Source organism: Lepidothrix coronata, unplaced genomic scaffold, assembly GCF_001604755.1.
Source record: "Lepidothrix coronata isolate B3197 unplaced genomic scaffold, Lepidothrix_coronata-1.0 Scaffold47, whole genome shotgun sequence".
Taxonomy (NCBI): Eukaryota; Metazoa; Chordata; class Aves; order Passeriformes; family Pipridae; genus Lepidothrix; species Lepidothrix coronata.
The window spans coordinates 1,495,974-1,521,521 of record NW_016690227.1 but is presented as its reverse complement, the minus strand read 5'-3'; the positions used below and the strand labels follow the sequence as shown (position 1 = coordinate 1,521,521).

The window sequence follows — 25,548 nt, the reverse complement described above, 5'->3', positions numbered from 1 at the left end:
CATCTTCTCATTGCTGTCATGATATTCACTGTTAATAAACATGACAAAGAGTAATGTAGTTATTGGATGTTAATAAAGTCTATTCCAACTAATAGGTTACCTTTCCAGACTTAGAAATTTCATCATGGAGTTGTGCCATCCTTACAAAAACGCAGCTGATGTGAGTGCATCTGAAGGGTGTGTGCCCACAATATGCAGAGGACACAATGCCAGCAGTACTTCCAGCCTGCTTAGAAACATTCTTGCCTTTGTTTTCATGACAGTGTTTTCCACAGGAGAACATGGTTTGTGAGAGTCCAGTTAGCCAACATGAACCTGGCTATAAATTCACGAATAATGCTGAGAAATCTCACTAGTTGTCTTGCCAGATAGTTTAACCTTGTGGGTTTTGCAGTTCAGCTATAGTATTTGCCGTTTGCAGATAATTCAGTATCCAAGTGGCTGTCTGCACGGTTGTAGCCTTCTATCTGCTAAACTAAGCATCCTTAAAAGAGCTTAGTGAAGATTTGAAAGCATGAAGAACAGAAGAGAGTGCCCTGGCAACAGGGCTTGGGTGTTTGACAGTGTAAACATCAGTATTGTGGATGTCTCCACAAGTACATTTGGGATGTTACCATGGACAGGTTTGGTGGTTTGTAGGTGGGGTTTTTGGTTTTTTTTTGTGTTTTTTTGTTTGTTTGTTTGTTTGTTTTTACTAACCAGTGCCATTATGCTCAAGTATGAATAACATAAAAATAGTATAGTTCTCTTTTCCTATTTAAGCATACCACACAAAGCAGCCTAATTTAGCACAGGTGAAGGAACTGGATAGCATATCAGATGAGCATGAGCAGTGTAATGTTTTCATTAGTGTTTGCTTTACTTTTATTATTATTATAATTGTTGCTTGGAATGGAATGGACTAATAGCTCAGTACTTGATAAATTCGGAAAAGAACATTGTAAGTGTGTGGGTTACAGAAGAAGAAATGAAAAATATTGGTGGGGATAGGATTGGATGGCTGGTCACTTTGTATTACTGCATTACTGGTTACCCAGGAAGTCAGTTTAACAGCCATTGTTTAGCAATTTTTTTATTTTAATCAATGTAAAACTGGTGGGTAATTTTAGCTCAGGTGCTGATGGCTAAATACACTTGAGTCCTAAAGCTGAAATGTTTCCTGCCTTTGTGTTTTGAGGCATCTGAGTCTTCTCCTGTGGCAGATGTCATTGTGAAAAGAGTGAGGCTTTACCACCCCTACCTAGTGTGCTGTTTTGCTACTTTGCTTTTCCAGACCAAATTTTTTTGAAGGTGAGGCTTTTTGCGCAACTTCAAGCATGAATTGTTAGTTTTGTTTTGTTTTGATCATATCTCCCAAGCTAAAGAGTTTAAACTATTGGTGTATCTCTGACTGAGATACACAGTTAGATTGCAGATACTGAGATACCGCAGTTTAGATTGCAGGAGTTTAACTTGCCAAAATAGATTATCTCAGTTAGAGCGGGGCGCTAATAACACCAAGGTCGCAGGCTCAATCCCTGTATGGGCCATTCATTTAAGAGCTGTATTCAGCGATCCTTGTGGCTCTCTTCCATCTCAGAATATTCTGTGATTCTGTGAAACAGTAACTTACCTTTGCTTTCTTGTCTTTAACCATCAAAGACTTCTGTTTTTCTTTAGCATGTGTTTCAGCAGATGAGTCAAATAATTACATAACATTAGCTTCTCTCCCATTTCATTCCTCTTTACTGATGTGCAACTCAATGGAGTTGTACAGGATGGCACCAGCTCGTACTGTGGTCTTTGCCACACACTGAATGTGTGGGTGGTATCTCAAAAGTCCTGTGATACAGCTATTAGTGATACAGACCTCGCAGTGTTTATTCTGGCAGTGTTTTCATTAATTGCAGCGGGCATGTACCCAAATCCTGGGATTTGGCTGTTTTTTAAAAGATTTTCTCTAGGGCTAGTATCATGTTTTGTTTTGGGAACTGATACAGGTAGATCTTTTAGGCTCCCTAGCATGACTGTGATTAGTAAGTGTAAAAGCATTTGTAGGCTGCAGTGTTACTCCTTGATCAGTTAAAGCCCACCCCACATTCAGTTCCATCCCTGCTTTCACTCCAAGAGAGGGCTTTCTAAAGTATCATGGCCTGTGCACTACAGAAAGTCAGGTTAGACTGCTTATGGCTTCTTCTGGCCATAAAAATGACTATATCATGAAACTGATATGTCAAGTGCTCTGTAATGGATCTCGAGAGAACTCGTTAGTGACTGGAAGGAGGATTAGACTTTGATTGGAAAATAACACACTACGATTCTTAATTGAAAGTGTGGGTGATGTAGATAGAAAAATTACTTGAGGATACCAGCCATAGGCTAACAAATTATTTAGCCTTCCAGTCAGAGGATGGGCTCTCAGTAGTTCAGCTATGTAATGTCAGTGCAGGAGTCTGAGTCCCAGCTGGACGGAAGGCCATTTTCTCTTGTTTGGCAGCTACGCGATGTTTTGCAAGCAAGGGAGTGGCCAGGTCTCTGCCATGTGTTAGGACAAATTTCAGTCTCTTGTGAAATCAGTCATATATGGCAAGATGTCCCTGGTAGCAGATTTATAGCAGTTTACTCACTTGTACATTTGAGATTGGGAAACTGCAGCCCAATACTTGTTAATGATTGATTGGTTAAGTTTGTGAAAGGTTTGAAATTAGACAAGAGTAGGAACTACTTCATTAGACAGTGTACCATCTCACCTCAAAGTGGGGATATTAATTAAATTTATTACTAACAGAATCAGAGCAGGAGAATGAAAAGCAAAATAAATCTTAAACACCACCCCTCCCTCCTTCCAAATTCTACCTCCTCCCCCCCAGCGGCGCAGGGAGATGGGGAATGAGGGTTACAGTTGGTTGTTGTTTCTGCTGCTGCTCAGGGAGAGGAGTCCTTCCCCTGCTTCCCTTGGGGTCCCTCCCATGGGAGACAGTTCTCCATGAACTTCTCCAGTGTAAGTCCATCCCACATCCAACAGTTCTCTGCTGCCACATGAGTCACTTTTCCACGAGGTGCAGTTCTTCAGGCATGGGCTGCTCCAGTGTGGATCCCCCAGAGGGCCTCAGGTCCTACCAGGAAAACCTGTTCCAGTGTGGGCTCCTCTCCCCATGGGTTAGCAGGCCCCTGCCAAGACCCTGCTCCACCACGGGCCTCCCACAGGGTCACAGCCTCCTTCAGGCACTCACCTGCTCTGGTGTGGGTCTTCTCCACGGACTGCGGGTGGGTCTCTGCACCCCTGTAGACCTCCGTGGGCTGCCGGGGCACAGCTGCTTCACCATGGTCTGCACCACGGGCTGCAGGGGAACCTCAGCTCTGGCACTTGGAGCACCTCCTCCCCTTCCTTCTCCACTGACCTTGGTGTCTGCAGAGTTGTTCACATGTTCTCACTCCGCTCATCACTGACTGATGTTTTCATCTGCCCAGTAATGTTTTTGTCTTCTTAAATGTGTTAGTCCATAGGCATTACTATCATTCCTGGTTGGCTCAGCCTTGGCCAGTGACAGGTCCATCCTGCTGGCTGGCATTGGCGTCACCAGACATGGGGGATGCTTCTGGCTGCTTCTAACAGAAGCCACCCTTGTAGCCCCCCACGCTATCAAAATTTGACCACACAAACCCAATACAACTTCCATCCCACTTCCTCTTATACAAATGCACTCATTCTGTTTGCTTCTGGCCTTTTGGTTTTTTTTCTTCTGGCATAGAAACTTGATCTTTAAAATATGTAAAGCTCTGTAGGGTTTCTCATCAATCGAATAAAATAGAAGATCAAAAATATAATTAAATAACTTTCACTCTTTGCCAAAAACAAATTATTTTTTCTTGTCTATTTTGGGTGACTTTATCTTGCCTGCAAGGAATAATTTTCATCATATATGTCAATATGAATCTGCCTTAAAAATGGAAGGATTTTTTGAAAGTAATATCCAATTCAAATAGATGTTTAAAAAAAATAAAAACATAAAATAATTACATACCATAGCCAGTGAATTCAGAGTAAAGATTGTTAAAATCAAAACGAAAACTTATTTTTTAAAAAATAAAGTAATGTAGGGAACTCTTAATTGTTCCCTGAGCCATATCCACGTGGAAGTAATCTAGTTCATTACATTTTAGTTCATTACATTTTAGTTCATTACATTTTAGTGAAGATTTCAGCTCTTTAGAAAGTGTAACATTGGTGTAATATTGTAAATGTTACAAAAATGTTGTAAAATAATAGTGGAAGTTACCACAAGAGTAATGCATTTTAGACCTGTAATTTATGTACTAGGTATAATACATTTAAAGGTGTAAGTTACCTGTGTTGTACATAATTGTAATGAATTTAGCCTGTGATAGACAAAATACGCTTGATTTATTTTTTTTTTAATTGATTTATTTAAATGTTCCAGATGGCAAAGTGGAATGGAGCTCTGTTTTATGATGTATGGCTGTCTGGATGAATTCCTGCCTCTTTAGTAGCTATGGACATTATCGTGCTCCCCTGGTGTCTATTCTCTGTCTCTCTGTGATTTGTTTGACTTTCAGTTTCTATTGAGGTGCCTTAATGTTGGTGCTGATCTTTACACTTGTGTTGCGTTACAATTTTCCTGAGCTGCTGTGTCTAGAAGATGGAAAGGAAAGATTTTACTTACAAGGAAAGAACTTGGCGTACTATTAATTCTGATATAGTGGTTGTCTCTTTCCCAGACTATGATCTGGGTCTTCTTTGCTTTGCCATGAGCAACGAAGAATGAAAAAGAAATGTTCTCTGACAGAGACCTGCTTCTCAGGCTAGATCAGTAAGCAGCAGTGACTTCCACCATGCTTTGTCTTGATGGTTTGGAGTATGATGTGTGTCCCTCTGAGCTAAGTTTCTGCTTTTACTGTGCAAAGTGCCAGGGCGGGAGGGGAAAGGGAGTGAGTGAACGGTACTCATCTGCTTTTTTTTTTCTCGGACAGCAATGTGCATAGATTTCCCCTCAAAAGACTGTAGGAGTGCAGTCACCCAAAAGTCAAGAATGTTTATTCCCATGTTTCCTGGTTTTCATTTGAGGGATACTGTGTCTGTATTCACTTACCACTGAGCACTTGCATTTCGGTTTATTCCTCCTAATTATGAGGTGAGGTGTACATGACTGTTACAGAAAAACCCTCTACAACTGTTCCAGTCTTGTGCATTGACTAGATTGCAAATTGACTTCCCAGACTGTGCTAGTTGTTCATTATATCAAAAATGAATGTTTCCATAATTCTGCTATGTTGCAGGTTGGTTGGGATTTTGTTTTAGTTTTAGTGGGTTTTTCCGTGGTTTGTTTTTTGTTTTGGTTTGGTTTTTTGTTGGTTTTTTTGTTTGTTTTGGTTTGGGTTTTTTGTTGGTTTTTTTGGGGGGGTTTTTTTGTTTGGTTGGTTGGGGTTTTTTTGGTTTTTTTTTTTTTTGTTTGTTTGGTTTGGGGGGTTTTTTTGGTGGGGATTTTTTAGGGGTTTTTTTTGTTTGTTTGGGGGGTTTTTTGGGTTTTTGTTTATTTGGTTTTTTGTTTTTGTTTCTTTGTGGTGGGCTTTGTTTGTTTTTCTTCAGGTTTTTTGTTTTGCGCTTTTGTGTGTGTTTTTGTTGTTGTTTTTGTTGCTTATTTAAAATGAATGGTTAGAGAGAGGCTTGGCATAGAAAGAACCAGATTCTACGAACGGGTAAAGTGTGGAGCTCTTGCCAAAGTCCCACTGACATCCATGGGATGAAGTTTGCCCTGTTAAGTTGCCATAGCCCTACAGCGCGGAGAGGATTATGTATGGAGCATGGTGAAAATGTGTAGGATCTGTTTCACTTTCACTGTTTTATATTTTTGTGTGTGTTTTAGACCTTATCTGAAGAAAGGCAATCTCTGCAAAGCCTCGCCATGGCGGTGGAAGTCCCAGGACCACTCCTGGGTTTTTTAGCATAGGATTGTAAAGTCCAGGTTGCATCCTGTTGCTTGGTAGTTATATATTAATAAATTGTGGGTCCAAAGGGCTTCTGTTACCTTGTCTAGAAGTTTACAAGAAACTTTTCTTCATTTCTGTTGCCTTTCTTCCATGTGCTGTACTACAGAAACACTGGTCTTGTTGGTCAGTTTCCTTGTTTTTCCTTTTCCATTTTGAGAAGCCTGATGCCTTTACTGAGAACAGTGCTGGTAGGTTATTTATGTGTTCTGCCTAATTATTTCATGACTGTAAGCATTTTTTCAACTTACAGCAAAGTGAGAAGGATTAGTTCAAGCCTCAGTAAAAGTCACTGTACCTTTATGTATTAGAATCAGCTGCTTCTTTTTAATCTGTCTCTTATCTCAAGGACCGTATGGAAGCATTCATGTAACCATGAATTAAACCTAATCATAGATTTCAAATGTTTCCACTTCTAACTTCTACCACAAATTAAAAGCAGGCAGGTGGTCTTAATAGGTATCTCAGTAGTGAGCACAGTGAAAGAAGTTTGTGGAGAAAACAAGGCTGCTGAATTAAATTTAGTTTATCTCACACTGAACTTTTTTATAGTATGTTGTGTTTATCATCTGGAAAGTACCCATGCTTAAAAGAGGCTTTTAAATCACTCACTTTCTCTGTGCATTATTTAAGTGGGGTAACAAAAAGGCTTTTATTATGGAGTGCTTTGCTATTGTCCTTTATAACCATTGTAGCTCTGACAGAGAAGGATGAATTCTTTTTCTGGCTCACTTTCAATAGTATTAACCAACTTCTAGGCACCTTCTGACTGCAGTTGCTGGAGCCTGTCAGAAAGCAGCTGCTTGTGCCAGATCCAAAGTAGAGCTAGATCTGTGGATTTCAGTCTGCAGTTCATGGAGCTTCTTTCTACTACTGAGATGTTTCAGAAAGCTGGCTAGGAAATGCAAATCTGTGCCACATATCACTCTACAAATGTGAACTTTAGAGGGATTTGCTTCCACTGAAATAACTTGAGATCTGTCATTTGGAAAATGTTGAAAACCAGACATTTAAAGCACTTGTAGTGTTTCAAGAGAATATGTAGTCGTTATTGTGGAAAAGTTCGTGTGAGGTCACCTGAACTGTAGCTAGGTTTGTGAGACTGCAGTGGGAATGTTTTCCCTTTTCCTTTCTCTGATGTCTCTGAAGGAAACAGACCTGTCCTCTCCTTTCTGCACAAAAGAAAAGGAGGATTGTAGTATCTACAAGGCCCTATCTGCGTAATGCCAAAAAGAACAGGCATTGTTACATGTTATATAAAGTGAACATCACTGGTCAATGAATAGCTGATGCTTTTGATGGTATGATGTCTGATTTGCTGACATACTACACACACTGCCCCCCACTCCAGCCCCAAGCAGTTTTATACAAGGTCAGTAACTGCAGACTTGGCTGTAGAGTACTTAAAAAGAAAAAAAAAATTAAAAAATAAAAGTAATTTAAAAAGTCACACTCATTTCAGAGCTATAAATTAGTATTAAGGTGTCTGACCTTGTTTGTCTGTTCTTGCAGAAAACCAGATGCAGCTTTGTTATTGCTAGGGAACAGATATCTTGTATAACTTACTCCTGACTTACTTGCTGCTCCTTAATCAACTTCAAAACTAACTCTTTTTTCACTTCTCCCCTGAAGTCTCTTCAAGTCTCTTCCATTTCAGATGTTTTCAGTTTCATGATTATTTTATAACCATTGCTTTATTTTCTTATCTTTGTTCACTGTGAGATCTGGAATTTACAAGTCCAGGTAACTCATATTTACAACTCGTTCTGCCAGCCTCAGAACACTTACCATCTTCTTTTCTTCCCACCCACTTTGGTACTTTGTCAGGAACACTGTTGCAATTGTCTCCCCCATTATAGGACAAGCTTTAAAAACCAAAATAAAAGCTTGTTTTAAGAAACAGGTTGATGTGAATCTCTGTAGCTACTTATATTGGTGGTGTTGGTGTTACGAAGGGCAAGAATTACATCATTTGTAAATTGATATGAAGTCCTTAAACTTTGCACTGCATGATTGTAAGGCTGTGTTGGCATGATCTGGATGTATGCAAAACTCCCACGTCTCTCACCATCTGCTTACAAATAACAACTGTAGCTAAAGGTAAAGGTATGTGAGCAGAAGATGAATCCCAATTTTTTTTTTTCTGACAGACAAGTAAGAGTTTGTTTCATAGAGATATAGAAAGTCAAGGTAGTTTGACAAACAGTAAAGCCTCGAACTTCCTGCCATCACCTCCACGGGGAGGAGCGTAGAAGCTGCAAGTTAGTGACTGATGACTTCATGACTCATTGGGTGTATACAGGATAAAAAGTGAATGTTCAGGGAAAACTTCTGATGGAAGAGGAATTGCTGTATGCTGATAAATAAAGCAGTACCTCGCCCTGCATATTTGTAGAGAATGCTATTTTCTATGCACACAGGAAAGGAAAGGCAATATCTTCATCACTGCTAATTTTACAGTATCCTGCAGAGGTCTAACTGAAATGTGTATTTTCAAGGCAGTGTAGCAAATTTTTGTAGTTGAGACACATAATAGAAATTGTTGGTCAAATGCAAAACTGACTTAAAAGTATAAGGGGTTTGGATTGTTTCTGAACTAATCTTTTTTTTTCCTCCTTTCTTTTTTTTTTTTTAATGTGATATAGCTCTTACTGTTTTTCTCTGCCAGGAGATAATCCAAGCTGTATGTTTAGTCTTTTTATCTGTGAGAATACAGGTTATCTTTTCTTAAAGAAGAGTTGGGTTTGGTATTTCAGTTCAGTTTTTTGTTTTTTTTTTCCCCTAAACACAGTTTTGTCTTTGGCTGATTCAACCACTAAGCTTTTCAGGCTTTGTAGGGTTAGAGTGCTTTTCCTGTACTCTTCCTTTCTGGACCTCGGTTTATGTTGTTTGCGGGGTGAAAATGATGTGCAGAATTATAATCTTTTCTTTTCCTGCATCCTAAAACAGAAAAATTTAAAAAATGCAGGCAGTAAACCTGGGTAATAATTTCTGAGTAAATATTTTACTGCTTTCTCCATCTGTTACACTAAAATCAGACTTAAACTAGGCATAAATCTAGTCAGAAGAGGTCACTGGGCTATTAATCATCAGAGTTAATCCTCTTAGACATGTGCTTGGTATGAGGCCAGCTATTCAGAAATTTAACAGCACACATATGTTGCTTATCTGTCTGGCAGCTTGCCAATGAAGTAAACTTTGAATTTGTGGTGGGTTTCTATCTCTGTAAAGTACACTGCTTGTTTGGTGCAAGCTGATGCAGCTTTTTTGTATATCACACATTGTGCATTGCCTGCTACTGAAGAATGAGTTCCTTTCAGGGTGCTTTCAAAGAGCTAGAGCCTAGTGTTGTATGGTAAGAAGTGATATCATTCACAGTTGACCTTTTCATGGTGCTTCCCTGTGAAGTATGATGAGCCAGATTTAATACTACTAACTCAGAGCAGAGGAGGAGACAATATTACAAGTAGAGTAATACTGTGGAACCCAAATATAGCTGAATGAAACCTCACCCTGCCTCCACTCCTGCCATTCTGACTTGGAAGAAACATTCATGTATGTAAATACAACTCTTTCTTGAGTCAGGTCTGGACTGGACCCAGCATTTCTGTTTCTCACTTCATTGGAGCAGGCTTCATACTCAACAGAAAAATTATTATATCATATCCCACTTATGAAACTGATCCATCCCCTGGAGCATGGAAAACAAACAGTAGGAGTGAGTGCATTATTAAAAAATTAGTGTATTTTTAGAGAAGAGGTAAAAATAAAAGTGCAACTCCATTGAAAAATTTCATGATAAAGAAAATGACTCGCATTAGAGTAATTTTTTAAAACAATCTGAGGTTATGTCTGAAAGAACATGTATCTCTTAGTAATGTGTTTATACTTTTCTTGCAAGAAATTATTAATTTTCTTCTTGCCTTTTTTTCTCAAGGAAAAGAATGAAAGCTCGTGCTCCTCCTCCACCAAATCAACCTTCTGCAGCAAGTAGAATTCACAATGAGCGCAAGTCCTCTGCAGAGACAGCTGTAATTTCTGATCAGAACCTCGTGAGCATGAAGGAGAACATGATAAACAGATTGGTGGACTTCACAGTCATTTTACCCAGCGGGGCAGAGCAGAAGAACACAGTACAAGGAAGGTAGGGCTTTGATTATCTCCCACTTTCTGGAGCCCCTTGTTCCCAGTGGGATATTTGCTGATATTGGTGTCTGTCTTTCTGACTTTATGGGATTTCTCTGTCATGCGCTTCTCTGCATTTTGAGCAGCTGCTGCACCAGAGAGTCCTGAGAGCCATATATAAAGGACTCTCTCTTCTGGGGCAGGAAGAATTTAGCAGCTACTGTGTCACTGGCCCTATGGACCACAATCAGCACATGTGCATCTATTTCATGTAGTGCCAGTAGGCTTAGATTGTATCACATTTCATAATCCAGAATGGGTTTGGTGCAGTGGAAGTAGGTGGCTCCTGGCAAACAGCAGTCCTGACAGTATGACTGCCTGGAATCATGCCAAAAAGCAAGCTTGGAAGATGAATGATTCCTTACATTCAGAGATACCACCTTTACAAATACTTTGCAGTTGTGTAGACAGCAAAGCATCTGCTCATATTTAGGAAGCCTTTTATATAGAGAAGTGTATTTTTTTCCATAAAGAGGAAGAGGTTCTCCTTGCTACTTACTGGGTACAACCAAGGGCAAATTGTATTGGAAAGGCAATTTTAAGATAATTTTCTTTGCTATGGAAACTCTTTCTTATCCTCATCCTCTCTGTGTGAATTGGTTTGAAAGAGGGAGATGTTACTTTAGGAAATAATTTGAAAAACTTTTAAAAATATTATCAATACTATGATGAAACTGTAAAAAACAATGGTGTGGTCAGCAGCAGATAAATTGTAGGAAGTGTAGCATCAAATTCAGAGGATATATAGGTGCCTATTGATAGGCACCTATATGGTCTGTGCTTATTTTACATTCGGGGTTTTCAGTAGTTAGTTGCATTCCTGTAGAACTACTCTTTTTGGTCTGGTATATTAGTCTGTTTTAACTGTTTGCCTGTTAGTGTATTTTGATGACTGAGAAGGATGTGTACAGCAGTTGTTATTCGCTCTCAGGAGACTAGTGCAACTTGTGTGGGTCAGTCCCAAAGCCAGAGTGATGTTAAAGATTTGAAAGGAAAGCAGTGCTTATCAGGGCTTGTAGATTAGACATGTAATGATTGAGTTTTTATGGGGAGATTTGGATTTAATGAGAGAAAGAAGAGAACAGGCCTGAGAAGTAGAACAGGACACGAAACTCATGAGCCATTAGACCCAAAGAAAGGTGATGTTTCACTGTCAAATTCAAGCCTGAGAGCTGACAAGCTGAGAGCTGACAAGAGGCTGACAAAATGCAGCATTTTGTATTGAGACATAGATAATTGCCATATGGTTAGAAAATATTTTCCTTTCCCTCAAAAAAACAATCCCAGAACAAACAGTCCAAGAGCACTAGAAGAATGGTGTTTTAATGTGGCTTTTTGAAGAACATAAAAGCTAGAGGAGCAAAGAACAACTAGAAAGTCCCTGTACAATAAACATTCTGTGTCTTGCACAGTTGTTTATCACTACCTATCGCATACACTGAGACTGAGTATTTCGTTTATTAGAGTCTTTAGTCTGTGGACTAAAACCTGAAAGAAATGTTGAAAATGAAACTTCACATGTTTCTGTGGGGTTATTTGTATCATCTGCATTAAGCATTCTAAGAAACCAAACTATTCTCTTCGTTGTTTGTGAAGGTGTTCACTTCTCTCTGGTAACTGCATGACCCGTGTAGGGCTCTGATTTAGGTGGCAGTTAAATTCCTGCTTGTGTTAATGTGCTAATCTGCATATCACCAGTGCCTAACCTAGGTAGTAGCTGTTCTCCCTCGGCGCTGTCTTGAAGACTTGGAGTGGAGAAGTCAGTGACATGGATAGTCAGCTGTGGGAAGTGGAAGATGATAGAAATTGAGGAAGGGGGAGTAAATCATCCTAACAAGTTATGAAGTAAGAAAAGGATACTCTGTAATGAGCCCTGTATTACAGTGCCATCAGTCTGTGAACAGACCTCATATGTATTGCTGTTCTTTCTAATAACTGGAAGATGTAATTTTCTGTACATTAATACTGGTAATAATTTTAGGTATGTGGAATAGTAAAATGTCAAGAGTATCTGAAATCTGTAGTGGATGAACTGTCTTAAGTATCTGGGTTTGGGTGAAAGCCCAGGCTTTTTCAACCTTTTGCATTCTTTTGGCATTGTGAACTGAACAGCTGTGAAGACAGTGGTAGTCAGAGGTAGACATTAAGTGATGAAGATACTGAATTTTAAAAAAAAAGTGGTTTTTTTTTTTAGTTTGAGGCAAGTATAAGAGCCAGTGCAAGTAATGAATTTTTTTTCCCCGTTCACTCGTTTTATCTGTGGTGATGTCATAAAAGGGCATTGCAGAAAACCTACTGTTGTTTATACTGCTGTAAATCTTCAGTATTTTTGTTGCCATCATCAAAACTGCATTCTGCAAAATCTGCTTTTGGGCACCCTGGGGAAATATTTTTTTTTATTGCGGAAAAATTTGCAAAACCTTGCCCTGGGCATCTCCATAATAAAAAATTATTCTGTAATTTCAGGAAAGCAGTTCACAGAACAATGAAGTACACTTGATTATATTTGAAAAGATAAATACTGTAGGCAATTAGTATCACTTAAGGTTATTCTAAATCAACTAAGTTAAAAGTAAAAATTATATATTTCAATTTGTTCATTATATGTGAGCAAAGCAGCATGTTGTTAATTTAGCTTTGTTCTCTATGCAGAAAGTTTGTGCTGTTTCAAGATATTTTATTGGAGTCTGGAACTTTAAAACAATTTTATTTATGAAAGTTTACTCGAGCTGAAAGTCTCTCCTTAAGAGTTTATTGCCATCTTGTAACAGACAATTTGTTTGGGATTTTGGAACTATGTAGTGCAGATTTTAAGCTGAATCCTTAGGGAGGGTGTGCAGCAATCGAATAGTGTTAAAAAATTATTTTTTTTAAAATAATCAATCCCTGTGAACTCTACTGTAAAAGTATTCATGAAAAACTGTTAACCTACTTCCCACTGAAAAGGACTATAAAATAACCCCATAACTATTCTATGTTTGTGTTTTTGTATGAGCACTAATTGACATCTGAATGCATAGGCAGAGGTGTGCCACATGCATTTTATGCATATAGATCTGTAGCAGATCCACACAAACTGTTAACTGTTAACTGTCTGAGAGAGGTGATGGCTAGACATTTAGACAGAAAATAAGTGGGAAAGCTCACAAAAGTTACCAGAAACCTCTTCTGTTTGTGATTCTCACAGGTAATGTTTTCAATAGGTAACCTGTAAATAAAAGGATGATGCATCCGTCTCCATTCACACTGAGTGACACTGAGGAGAACTTCCCGATTAACACAGATACAAAGTGTCAGCAGCTTGAGAATTCAGTAGTATTTGAAATGCATTGTAGAAAAATGGGAATGTTTGAAGCTAAATGGTGTTTGGTTTGGAGTTGTCATGGATGCCATGGATGACCAATATGCAGAACAGTAAACTGGAAAGTTGTTGCTCCTGCTGTTATCTTACATGTTACACAAATTCTCTCATGTATATGATGCACAGGGAGGACACTGGAATAAATATAAACTAGCCGAAGCTGAAGTCCCATTCTGCAAATACTCAAGGACAGTGTTCACTGCAGAGTATGCAGAGCCTAGAGCTAATGTCATTGCAGAAAGACTATTCTCACATAATTGGCAGTAATAGACTCATTATTGCGGGTTTATAGCTCAACATATAGAACAGTGTTTCAAGAAAGACTGAAAGTGTGAAATCAACCCAGGTTGGTAAAACATGAAAGAACTGTTGTTAGAAAAAGATAAACAGGGCGCATGGCAGAAGGTTTAAAAATTAGCTTAACTAAATACTAAATAAGAGTCAGATCAAAACTACAGTAGTTCAATGCAGGTTAAGAAAAAAGAGACAATCTTCCTAGAATAATTTACAGAATAATTTATGTTGGAAATGGGCCACTGTAACTCACCATTTCTAGGCAAGTTTGAATACCTCCAGGGAGGAAGTTTCTGAATGTCTCTGTACCCCTTTTCCAGGGCTTGACCGTCCTCATGGTCACAAAATGTTTTCATGTACCTAAATGGAATTTTCTGTGTTGGTGCTTGTCTTTTCCCGCTTACCCTCTTGCTGTTCACTGGCAAGGAGAATCTGGCTCTGTAACCTTACCAGTTCATACTTACAGACAGCAGGAAGATATCCCTTCAGCCTTCTTGTCTTAAGGCTCAACAAACCCAGTCCTCTGCCTCGTCTTGTGTGTCACCTTAACGTTCCTTCTGTGGACTTGCTCAGTTATGGAAAATAAGAGCCAAATGTACATGAGCAAAATAAGAAAAGAAATAGAAAACATTTATGGGTGTCTGTTTATCATGCTTCCTGAACTTGTTTGGATACAGCTTGATATTAAGTATATACATGTCTGGTTGTGTAGGAAAAATTTTAAGCTTTACATAAGTGCCTGCTGTATTTTGGAGCATGAGAAAATAATAATGACTAATGCTATTTTCTGTTTTTAAATGCAGATAGTGAAAGCATTAGAGATTTCAGGTCACCCCCTTTACACTATAGTGTTTCTTTGCCAGTCAGTTGTCACTGTAGATTCCTAATGTGTATCTGGCATTGATCTAAATAAAGAGGATTTTTTCCTCCAGTTTGAGATATTTTTTTGGCATGGAATGGCTTAGGTTGGAAGGGGCCTTAAAGATCATGTGGTTCCACTCCCCCTGCCATGGGCAGGGACATCTTTCACCAGACCAGGTTGCTCAGAGCTCCATCCATCCTAGCATTCAACACTTCCAGTGATGGGACATCCACAACTTTGCTGGCCAACCTATTCCAGTGCCTCACAACCCTCACAGAGAAGAATTTCTTCCTAATATTTAACCTAAACCCACTCTCAGTTTGAAGCCATTAACCCTTGTTCTATCACTTCATGCTCTTGTGAAAAATCTCTCTCCAGCTGTCTTGTAGGCTCTCTTTCAGATACTGAAAGACATTTGCAGAATGAAGGTAGAAGGTAATAAGAAAGTTGGTTTCATTTGATAGAATACAACTTTACCTTGCACATTTATTTCTTAGATGTATAGGGCTGTATTTTTAAAATGGATTTCTCTATGTGATCCAAGAAGATTAGGCCAAACCACACCCAAAGCAACTCAGTTGTTTTATGCATCTTAAAACTATAGGCCTTTGCTGCGTTTTACTGGAGAACAGGACACAAGCAGTCTGAAGCTCAAACTTGATCACAGCTTCAGAGTGATAAATATTGCTGACAAAGTAGTTATTCTTTACTGTCCATTTATTCTTTACTATTCATTTTGAAGTTGTTTCAGAAGCATCGGAGGTATTGCTTAATCTGTATTTTTAAATGGTACGGATGAAGCCTGGTATACTTTTCAGTTGTGTATTCTGAGTAGCACGGCACAGGTTGGGATGTTGCAGACTTCCTTATGTGTTATGTTTAATACATGCCTGCTCTGTAATCAGCAGTAAGATGAAACTTCAAATTTGACTGGATTTTTGAATTGTCCATTGTCCAGACAAATTTGTTCAACTTGCGTGATTGAGTCTGATATTCTCAGATGGCTGGTGTGGATTCTGATCTTGTTGTAGTTGTGGTACTGTTGCTGCTGAAAATATTTTATAATTTCAGTGGTAGATGTGTGGAATCATAAACTGTTACTTTGATGAAGTGTATTTTTTTAATATTCTTTTTACAAGAGGTAAGATAACTGTCCAAATTTGAATGAATTATCAGAATATTATGCACTATAAAAATATATTAGTGTTCTACTTCAAATAGAAAAGTCTAGCACATAGAACAGCATGTATTGTGATTTTGCCAGGTTACTTGCTTTTCTGTGAAACAATAGTAATAAGGCTGAGGGGAAACAAACACATTCATATTTTAGTTTAAAAGCAATATGTCTTTAAACAGACAAGCTAAAATCTGTATCAGGAGAACTGACACTTTCTTAAAGTGCTCACTGCTGCACAGTTTAATGAATATTCATATGAATATTGGTGTAGATGGGATTCTCCTATAGTTTGGATCTAGTAGGTGTAAGTGTCTGTTGGTTTGTGATGTGTTGCATATGAATTGAACATGGTTGTGAGATACAGACATTTTCAACTTGCAGGCAGTACCAGAATAAGTCATCATTGAAATGAGCTCATACGGTTTTGATTTAGTTGCTGAATGTTTGTATTTAGATGGTATCTATGTTAGCAGTTGCAAGAGTGTTCTAATTTTTCTGATGCCTCCTATACATATTAATGACATGTGTTTTCTTTGTTTGATCTTCAGTCATCATCTTCTAACTGTGTTCTTTTCAGTGAGATCACATACTTCAAATTTTCCACACTTGCCATTTTTCCAGCTCACACTGTGTAGCTCAGTTAGGTGACTATAAAGCAGGTCTTTTCTCTTCTCTTGCGTGGGAAGAGCTGTCATCTACTATATTTTAATCTTTTGACTGTTAATAAGAAATTGTTTATTCCATTTTCATTGTCTTTGCCATTAGCTCTCCGGGGTTTTTCACCAAATTCTTGACCAGTTGTTGGCCAACAACATACCCACAGAAAGGAGATTGACAGCCTCCCACAGAGAGTAGTTTCCCGGATGCCAACAGCTTGCAGTTTGAAGGGCAGTTCTTGAGCTACAGATGTAATGGTGGTAGCTAATAACCTGTGAAGGATTTTATTTTCTTTGAATTTGCTTGCGTTTTGAATCTCTATACAGTTTTTCCAGTTTAAATATTAAAAGAGGTGACAGTTCTTTTGACAAATATACTGTGTATGCACTTATTTTCACTTCTGCTTAGAAGCCACTGTATATGACAGGCTTCAGCTACAGCTGGAAGTTTTTTTTCAACTTACATTGTTTTGTATGACAGACACTGGTTTGTGAAAACAAAACTTTTCAGAAAAATTACCAGTTTTAATAAATCTAGTTCTCTGATCCTGTATGGAATTTTAGGAGAGAAAGCTGTAAAAATAAACCCACCTCAGAATCATGGTAGAAGAGAATTTCAGAGGTGTGGGGGAGCACAGTTCATATTGGCTGTGTCAGGAAGCATCAAGCTCCAGTGAATATTGAGTTATTGACACAAAATGGAGTACTTCTGTGCAGAGGCATGAAATAAGAGAGGGATAGTTGCTGACTCTTTTAATCTCGCAGTTTAAGAATCACATCTGCAGTAAGAGTTACTGATAATGCAAACACTCAAAACTATTTTCGTACAGGGTTAATATCCTCACCAAAATAAATATGGACAGGATCTCTTGTACTTGAAAATACTGCTGGTGTCAAATGGATTTGGGGAACTCAAAATCATAAGGTGGAAAAATAAACCTCTCCACTGTTTGTTCCAGATTTAAATGCTCCATTTTGAGTTCTGTTATGTGATGATTCAAATCTAGGTAGAGTTTACTGGACTATGAATGCATAATTTATTTATATTTTGTCTTCATGTTAAAGAACAGTATTTGAATTGGAGAGTTTAATGTATGGATTTAGGAGATAAGATACACGTTGTCTGCTCTTGGCTTATGTTGGTTAGTGCTATGATTGGCACTGTTGTCTGCCTCAGAGTGAATAGTTAATTGCCAGCTCATAAACAGGCACTCAAGTGCAAACATATTAATTCCTAACATTTTATCTGATCTGTTTAGCATTTCAAAGCACTAGCACTGATCATTCATAAAGATGGTTATCTAGTGAGACATCCACAGCTTGTATTGTCTTTTTTCCTCCCATCTTAAAACTGTTTTTTCTCATGCTAATGGTGAATGTCTTCTTCCTTGCAGTAAAGCTGTGATGGATGTATTGGTTGATTTATGCAGCCAGTATCACTTAAATCCATCCCAACACAGTCTTGAACTGAAGTCTTCGGGAACTCACCAAGTTCTGAGTTACAAGCCAAACACTTTGATAGGAGCACTGGACGTAGAGACAGTACTTCTGAAAGAGAAGGTTCCTGAAGAGAAGGCAAAGCGACCTCTACCAAGAGTCCCTGAGGTCAGTACTCTGTTGGGCTAAAATGGTGCCATGAAACATCATTTCATTCCTGTGATTTCAAGCAGTTCTTCCAGTCTTTTCATCTTGGAACTGGATGGAAAAGACGATTGACTATAACCTGCTTTACTAGCTTAACTGTTTTGCATGCAGATTGGTAGAGGCTAGTCTAGACATTTAGACAAAATGTTATGTTGCATGTGGTTGGATAGATGGAAATCTGAAGATCAGGGTGATTGAAATTTGCAGTAATGATTGAAATGAGAGTTATGGGGTTGTATGGAGGTACATGGAGTTTTGGTGATATTTTGTTTGCCATCTTTATTAAAGATATGGGAGAAGACTGATCATTAATAAATGTATTTCACATTACTGTGAAGATTCAGAAGTAGTCATTTTCCAAATGTTTGCTGAAGTTTTTATTATTCTGAACCAATATCTAATTATACTCTCATACCTTTCAGAGTGGTACTTGTGAACATTCACAAATTACCTCTGCCTCTGATTCCTTTTTCTTCTTGGCCTGTTCTTGTTAATGTCTTCTTAGTGGCAAGGGAGGTCTGAGATTTTTTTTTTTTTAAATAACATTTTTTTTCAGTGCGGGTTAAATTTACCTGAGAGTAATCAAAACAATATGGAATTCCCCAGTGCATTTCTCATTGTAAAATAGTTTAGCCATCACAGAGGTGAGACTGAGAGTTTGTGTTTGTTTCTGCAGAAATCTGTGAGGCTGGTAGTGAACTACCTGAAGACACAGAAGGCTGTGGTTCGAGTTAGTCCAGAGGTGCCTCTCCACAACATCATCCCAGCTATTTGTGAGAAGTGTGAAGTCAGTCAAGAGCATATTGTTCTTCTGAGAGATGGCATAACTGGAGAGGAACTGGAGCTTACCAAGTCCTTGGAGGAGCTGGGGATAAAGGAGCTGTATGCCTGGGACAGGAAAAAAGGTGAGCTGAGACTGAAAGAAGTTGCTGCAGGGTTATATGTTGTGACAACAGTAGTATGGGCAACTTAAAAGCATTTGTGCTGCCATTCCTCTGGAGTCCAGCTGAAACAGCAGAGTGACATCTCAGTCCAGAGAGCAGCATGAGTTTGTTCAGTAAGCCATGTCCCAAGAAGCAGCCAGGTCAGCAACATGCCCAGCCGTCCTTGTTTGCTCTTGGGCCCTGTGCCAGGCTGGGCTGGACACTGGCAGGGTGCAGACTGGCCTGGGGCAGGGCAAAAGGAGGAGCTTTGCTACATCCTGGAGCTGCTGTCAGTAGAGGTGTGTGTACCACAGGGGCCTCAGCCAGGCAGAGGCTGTCATTTACCTGTGCTGTGGGTTGGAGAGAAAGAAAGAAGAGACATGCCATAGTCATGGCAGCTGTGAAAGCTGAGAGGCAGAGGCGACAGACCAGGGTTTATGAGAAACAGACTGGATAGGCTCAGCGACGGTTCCTAAAGAGCGAAATTATTGACCGTTTAGTGAAGAGGAACTAAGAGGTATTTGTATTTGAAATTGTTTTCTCTTGTTTATTTATCCTCACTTTCTGTTCTGATAGATGACATTGTAGTAGCAGCTTCTTAGACTTGAGTTTTATCAGCCTGATTATGTATTCAAATAGCATAATTATGTGATGTGCTTTAAAATATACCTGCTTTAAAAATACACATTGACAAGCACTACTTCCTTTGAGGTCAGAAAGTGATATTCATTAAAATTGTCTCCTGCAGTTTGTCTCAATTGCTATCACTTCCAGCACAGTAAATATCCTTATTTATTGTTTAGATAATGTCATTCTTGTAGGTGCTGAGCTGCAGGCTTATTTTTTATTTATAAAGTTATTTATTTATGTTGACGTTCTGTCTCTTCTTTCCAACTCCTTTGATAAGTGACAATTCTACCTCTGTGCGAGTCAAATTTCAATGAGTTTAGACTTCTAAGTAAACTAAATATCTCCTTTTCCTTTCAATTGTTAAGATACTCAAAAAAGAAGTTGACAATGTCATAACTCAATTGCATGTTTGTTGTTTTAAGACGTTTACTTGTAATTAAGCTAACCATTTTGGAGCAATGTATTGAACAGGCAGAGTATTCAACAGGATTCGTTCAACATACTCTCATTACTTACACGTCTGCCTTAAAGTCTTTCCTTTCAAACGACAAGGATGACGTATATGCTCGTACACTATTGGTCCTTGAATCTGGTTGTAGCCTATACAGTCAAAAACAAGACTTTACTACAGGGCTAGGATTATAGCAGCAAATTATATTACACTTTATAGTGTGCTGCTCTCTACATTAGATCTTTTTAATATATATTTTATTATTTTTTAACTTTTCAGTGTACTTTTCACTATGATAAAATCCTCCTGATCGTGAGTGTGTTTCAGCCTTTTCTGTCTTCCTGTTACTCTGTACCATGGTGTCTGAGAAAACCAGTAAATGCACATAAAATTTACGAAAATGTTTCCTTTGTTTCATCAAATTCCTTCTTCCATATTCTCATTTGTAATCTCCAAGAGGAATAAACCCATTGGTTTTAGTAGCTGTTGGTCAATGAATTGTGCATTGAGTAGTTATCCAGCCTGTTTAGTTATCAGAACATGCAGATTTTTAAAATACTTTCCCTCTAACAAGTAAGGTGTCAGAGGTGCTAAAAGCTTAGGCAGTGCTTGTAAGAGCAGATTCTAGAAAAACTCATCAGTCTTTCCTTCCCTGAAACAGAAACACCAAGTGCTGAAGAATTATTAAAAGACAAGCTCTGCTGCCACCTGCTTACTTAATTTGATTTAGCAGTTGAAGCAGCTTCACGAGTGAATCAGGAATTAATACAAACACAGCTAAACTGCTTCAGTAGCAGCTCTGCATGTCTTTTGTCAGTCAACATTTTTTTTCTGTAATACTTAGCAAAAAAAGCGCTAGGAATAATTAATGAATATTGTGCCTTACAAGGCAATATTAGAACTTTAATGTGTTTTCTCTTATCCTTTCATTGCCTGCCTTTTCCAGTTCCTCCATCAAAAACTCAGTCTGAACCTTCTCTGAACTATAGAGGTACTGTACAATGCTGCTGAAGGAAAACTGTCTGTCACTTCACACTATGTTTAATATGGGTTTTGTTGATAGATCTTTAAGAATGTTGAGTAAAAGGCTGTAGAGAAACAAGCTGTTTTCAATCTGTGTTGTCTTTTCAAAGTGTCGTTTATGTGTCTGTGCTGCTGGTCAGAACAAACACACTTCTATGTATACTGGCTCTTCAGGAATTGTCATTAAGATGCCAGCGATTAACAAATTCTGCCATTTAACTGTTCTGTAGTATGATATGTTTCTATACAGATACCAAGCCTGTTCAGGTTACCTAAAGCATGATTAGTTGAATTTCAGAATTACTAACATTTTAGAGATCTCTTGGATTGAAAATTTATTTAATAGCAAAGGTAGAATATTTTGAGGTCTAGGACTGTTTTCAATTTACACGCAGCAAGGCATTTTAATATCAAATTTATATATACAAATTGAATAACCGAAAAGATGCTGACTTCTGAATTGTTACAGTACGTAGGGTTTGATTAGATTACACCTGTGCTTCTGCTTCTAGTTAAACAGAAAATGTGTGTATTTAGAATGTCCTTTTCTTCCACTAACTCTGTTTTAATACATTGCTTAAATTAATTATCCTCAAGAAAGGCATGGTTGATTTTTAACTGGCTTCACTTCTTTGCATTACTAGTAGACACAACATAATCAAAATAAAACTGGATAACTTCTTTAAATTTTTGGGAAGGAAGAAAGGAAACCCACCTCCAGTGGGTGGCAGCCATTGAGCAACTCTTAGCTCATGGCATCTTGGCTTCACTAATGCAGTACTATGCCCCCTAATCTTCTGTCATTACTTCTGTAATGTGGCTTCCTCTTATATGGAGTTTAATGCTAGAGGGAATATCTACTGTCTTTGTCTAAGAAAAAGTGGTACAGATTAATGAAGACTCATTCTTTTGGGACCACTGGCTGTGTTTAAATCCCAGTTTATTGGGATTATACAGTGCTTAATGGCACAGTTGATAATGAGCTGTTCCTGAGGTTAATTATGCTAGACTTTCAGCATTATTGTTTATAGTTGAAGACTATATGAATATGCGAATCAAGATCCATATCTAGTTACAGCCCAGGCTCAAGCAGAAAACCAGCAGTTTCTGATGAACAAATGAGCATAGACAGTGCTTAGTATTAAGAGAAGTATTATTTTATTACTGTATTTGGTATCAGTGTAGTTGTAGTCTTTCTTAAGGATAGTTTCTCCCTGTTATCCTTTGTGTTCATCGTTTTTACAGTTCTGCTGCACTTTGATCTACTGTATGTGCTTAACACCTTCTAACACCTGACATTGTTTATATGCAGTAGTGATCTATGTGCAAATCATGTGCTTTGTGTGATATGCAAGTAAGTTTAGAGGAGTTCTGGGATGAGGATTTTTTTTTGTGAAGGAAACCTTTATTTTGTGTCGACAAAATAGTAATTTTGAATTTGCTTCTTGTTATTAAGCAAACAAAATATTAACAAAATAAAATTCTTCCCTGCAAATTAAACTTTCCGTATGCCAGTGAAATGCTCTGATGTGTTTGGAACCAGAGAGAAAGATTTTCAAGCATTATGCAGAGTCCATTAAAAAAGAGTGAGAGAGCTTTACAGTCTGTATATTGAATGGGAAACGTGGTTGTTTCCTGTACTCCATGACTGTATCATTTTGCTCATCCAGCTTGCGGATGAGAAACTGAAGAGGGAAAATGGAGACAAAACAGAATGAGAATTCGTACAGTTCCTTAAGAGGTTCAAGGCAGTCACATGTTTGAGCTCCTACAGCCTGAAATAACTATAAAGTCCCATTTTTTCCCACCTGAAGTAAAAGCACCAAGATAAGAAAAGATGAACACAATCAGCTGGTGTAAGTTCTAAGTAGAGCCCTGTTTTCAAGGGACAGGTCTTCTTCTGATTTATGGAGCTTTATCAAAATCCACATTGAGAATCTTCCCTTTAACTTCACAGTATTAAGTCACACCTGTGAATTGTTAAAGACATTCACTATATCATCTTTTCTTTAGGTGTTAGGGTTTTTTAGTATTACAGTACTCTATGAGTTTTAAGTGAGACATCCAACAAGCATTTCTGAAGATTAAGCAATTTGCTCATATTTTGCCTTTTAATAAGGGTTGCTGAATTGTGGTTGAAAACTTGGTGCAGTTTATTAAATTATTCCATTTGACTCAATTAGATTTTGGAACATACTAGAACAAATAAAAGCTTGATGACAAATAAAGTGCAGATCTGGCAGTTACTTAGATAATCCAGTCCATAACATCTCCAGCTTAAAAAAAATCCAGCACCAATCCAGGATGCTTTAAAATACCAAATCTTTATTTCAGAAATGTAAAAACTATTCCATTAAAATTGTTTCAGAACCAAACCGAAAGGCTTCAGTAAGCAATGATGCAATAGAAAGAGAAAAGACACGACTTCTGGGATTGTTTAACGCTGATAGAAGAAGTAGCAAGGTAAGTGTTCAGCAGTGTAATGCTTAGTAAAGAGAATTTGTTTCGTTTTCAATCTGTTATGTCTGTGGGTGATGCAATTTTTTGGCCTGCCTTCCTTTTCCTTCCAGGGAGTAAGTAATCTGTTAACAGGTGCATAAACTGTGTGTAATCAGTGCAGCCTGATGGAGATATCAGCTGCTTATTGAAGGAGTCAAGCTTGTTGACCATTTACTTTTTCCTTTGTTTTTTTAATGCTGTGGGTTCAATAAGTGTTAACAATGGGCCATAGTTTCAAGCAACCTATGTCTGCTTATTAGTACTGCTCAGATTATAAAATGCATTTATGAAAGAACTGATGTAATATAGAACAATTAAGACACATAAGACACATCAAGTAGATGTGTCTTATGACCTCTTCTGTGCATGGGTGATAATCTCTTTTAAAGCATTATACCTTTGGGAAGCTCCGTGCAGTCACGCTATTGCCGTCTCCAAGTCTGTAAAGCCGATAAATCTGGTGTAGAAGTAACTTGCAGTAGTGAACTGAAGGATCAGTGTCTGCTGGAGTACGTTAGGCATTTTAAACTTTGTTTGTAATCTTGAATTGGAAAATGTAGAAATTTCATGTAAAATATCTTCTATTGAGAAACCTATATGAGAATTTTTCCTTTCTCACAGAAATAAAAGACAGAAAAATTTTCTGACTCAAGAACACAGAAAAACAGTGGGCTTTTAACTTCATACTTTTCTAAAAATAATAGTGTTAACCAATTTTGATTGTAAAGTATTTAATACTCTAGGATGTCAGAGTAAAAGGGAATTTTCTTTTGTCTAGTTTAAAGAGCCCTTCAGGGCTTTTGGAGTGGAATTATAAAATGTGTGTCTGACTAACTGGCAGTAAGAAACAAATGCTTGTTAATGGGCTGGTGTTTCACTTACCCTTCCAGTCTTCTCAGTCATGTTTTTAAACTGTGAAAGCTTTCCAAAATCTCTATTAGTTCTTTGCCTTTTTGATTATGATCAAATTTGGAGTGCTTTTGCTGGGGAATAGGTTCCTTTATGAACATTGTGAATTACTGTGTTGAAAAACCACATCTGTCATAGATGCTGAACTATTCTTACCATCCTATAAAGGACACATGGAGACTGTATTTTATGAGATAAGAAGTCAGTAACTGTCAGAGTGGTTTTTCTACAGAAAATATTTCCAATTTAGAAGGGGAAAAAGGCATAAGTGGAGCAATAATGCTGTATCTGCCTGGAAGAATCAAGTAAACAAGGGAGCTCAGCTTGAGTTTCTAGAGGATGCTATGGGACTGTAGTTCCTCTGGAAGAACCAGTTATATTACAGCATGCAGTTTCTGCATCATAGTTTGTCCTCTGATTTCATTTTTACGAACTTGGGTATGAAGTCTCCTCTTGGAGTTCTAGCTCCTGAAGCAGATCAGATTTAACTTTTAAAGTATTTATGCTTACAACCTTAGAAAACGTTGATATGAAGTATCCTAATTCTGTGGTTACTGCAGTGGATTTTTCACAGCAGTTTGGGATGAGTGTTCCAAGATAGCAAACTCTTCTCTTTTTTTTCTGTTCTCTTTCTTGTGTTTGTTAATCAAAGGCAAAGTAGGCTATACTCTGAGTTTTTTAAAATACACATTTTAATAGATGCTAAGGATATTGAGGATTAATTAAGTTACAAGTAGTATTTGACTTGGCAGAAAGTCTGAGAAAGCTTCTAAATGTGAGGAAAAGGTCTAAGTCTTTCTTGGTGTTAGTTCTGACAAGTTAATTGATTTTTCTTGGTCATTTCTGTGCTGGATTCTTACTTTCAAATGTCAGTTACTCATTAGGAAAAGAAACTAAATCAACCACTTTGTTTAGTCAAGCAAGGAAATCACTGTTGCCTTTTATAAAC

The 25,548-nt window shown here is 38.0% G+C and overlaps 1 protein-coding gene across 1 annotated transcript in view; it reads left to right on the top strand.

Annotated features, from left to right (window-relative positions):
* Positions 1-25,548, top strand: part of COBL (cordon-bleu WH2 repeat protein) — a 153,894-nt gene that overhangs the window by 32,093 nt on the left and 96,253 nt on the right. The window contains exons 2-6 of the mRNA XM_017814894.1: positions 9,923-10,129; positions 17,915-18,125; positions 18,841-19,069; positions 21,115-21,159; positions 23,560-23,654. Of these exons, the coding sequence (XP_017670383.1) occupies positions 9,923-10,129; positions 17,915-18,125; positions 18,841-19,069; positions 21,115-21,159; positions 23,560-23,654 (787 nt within the window). The remainder of the gene's footprint in view (positions 1-9,922; positions 10,130-17,914; positions 18,126-18,840; positions 19,070-21,114; positions 21,160-23,559; positions 23,655-25,548) is intronic.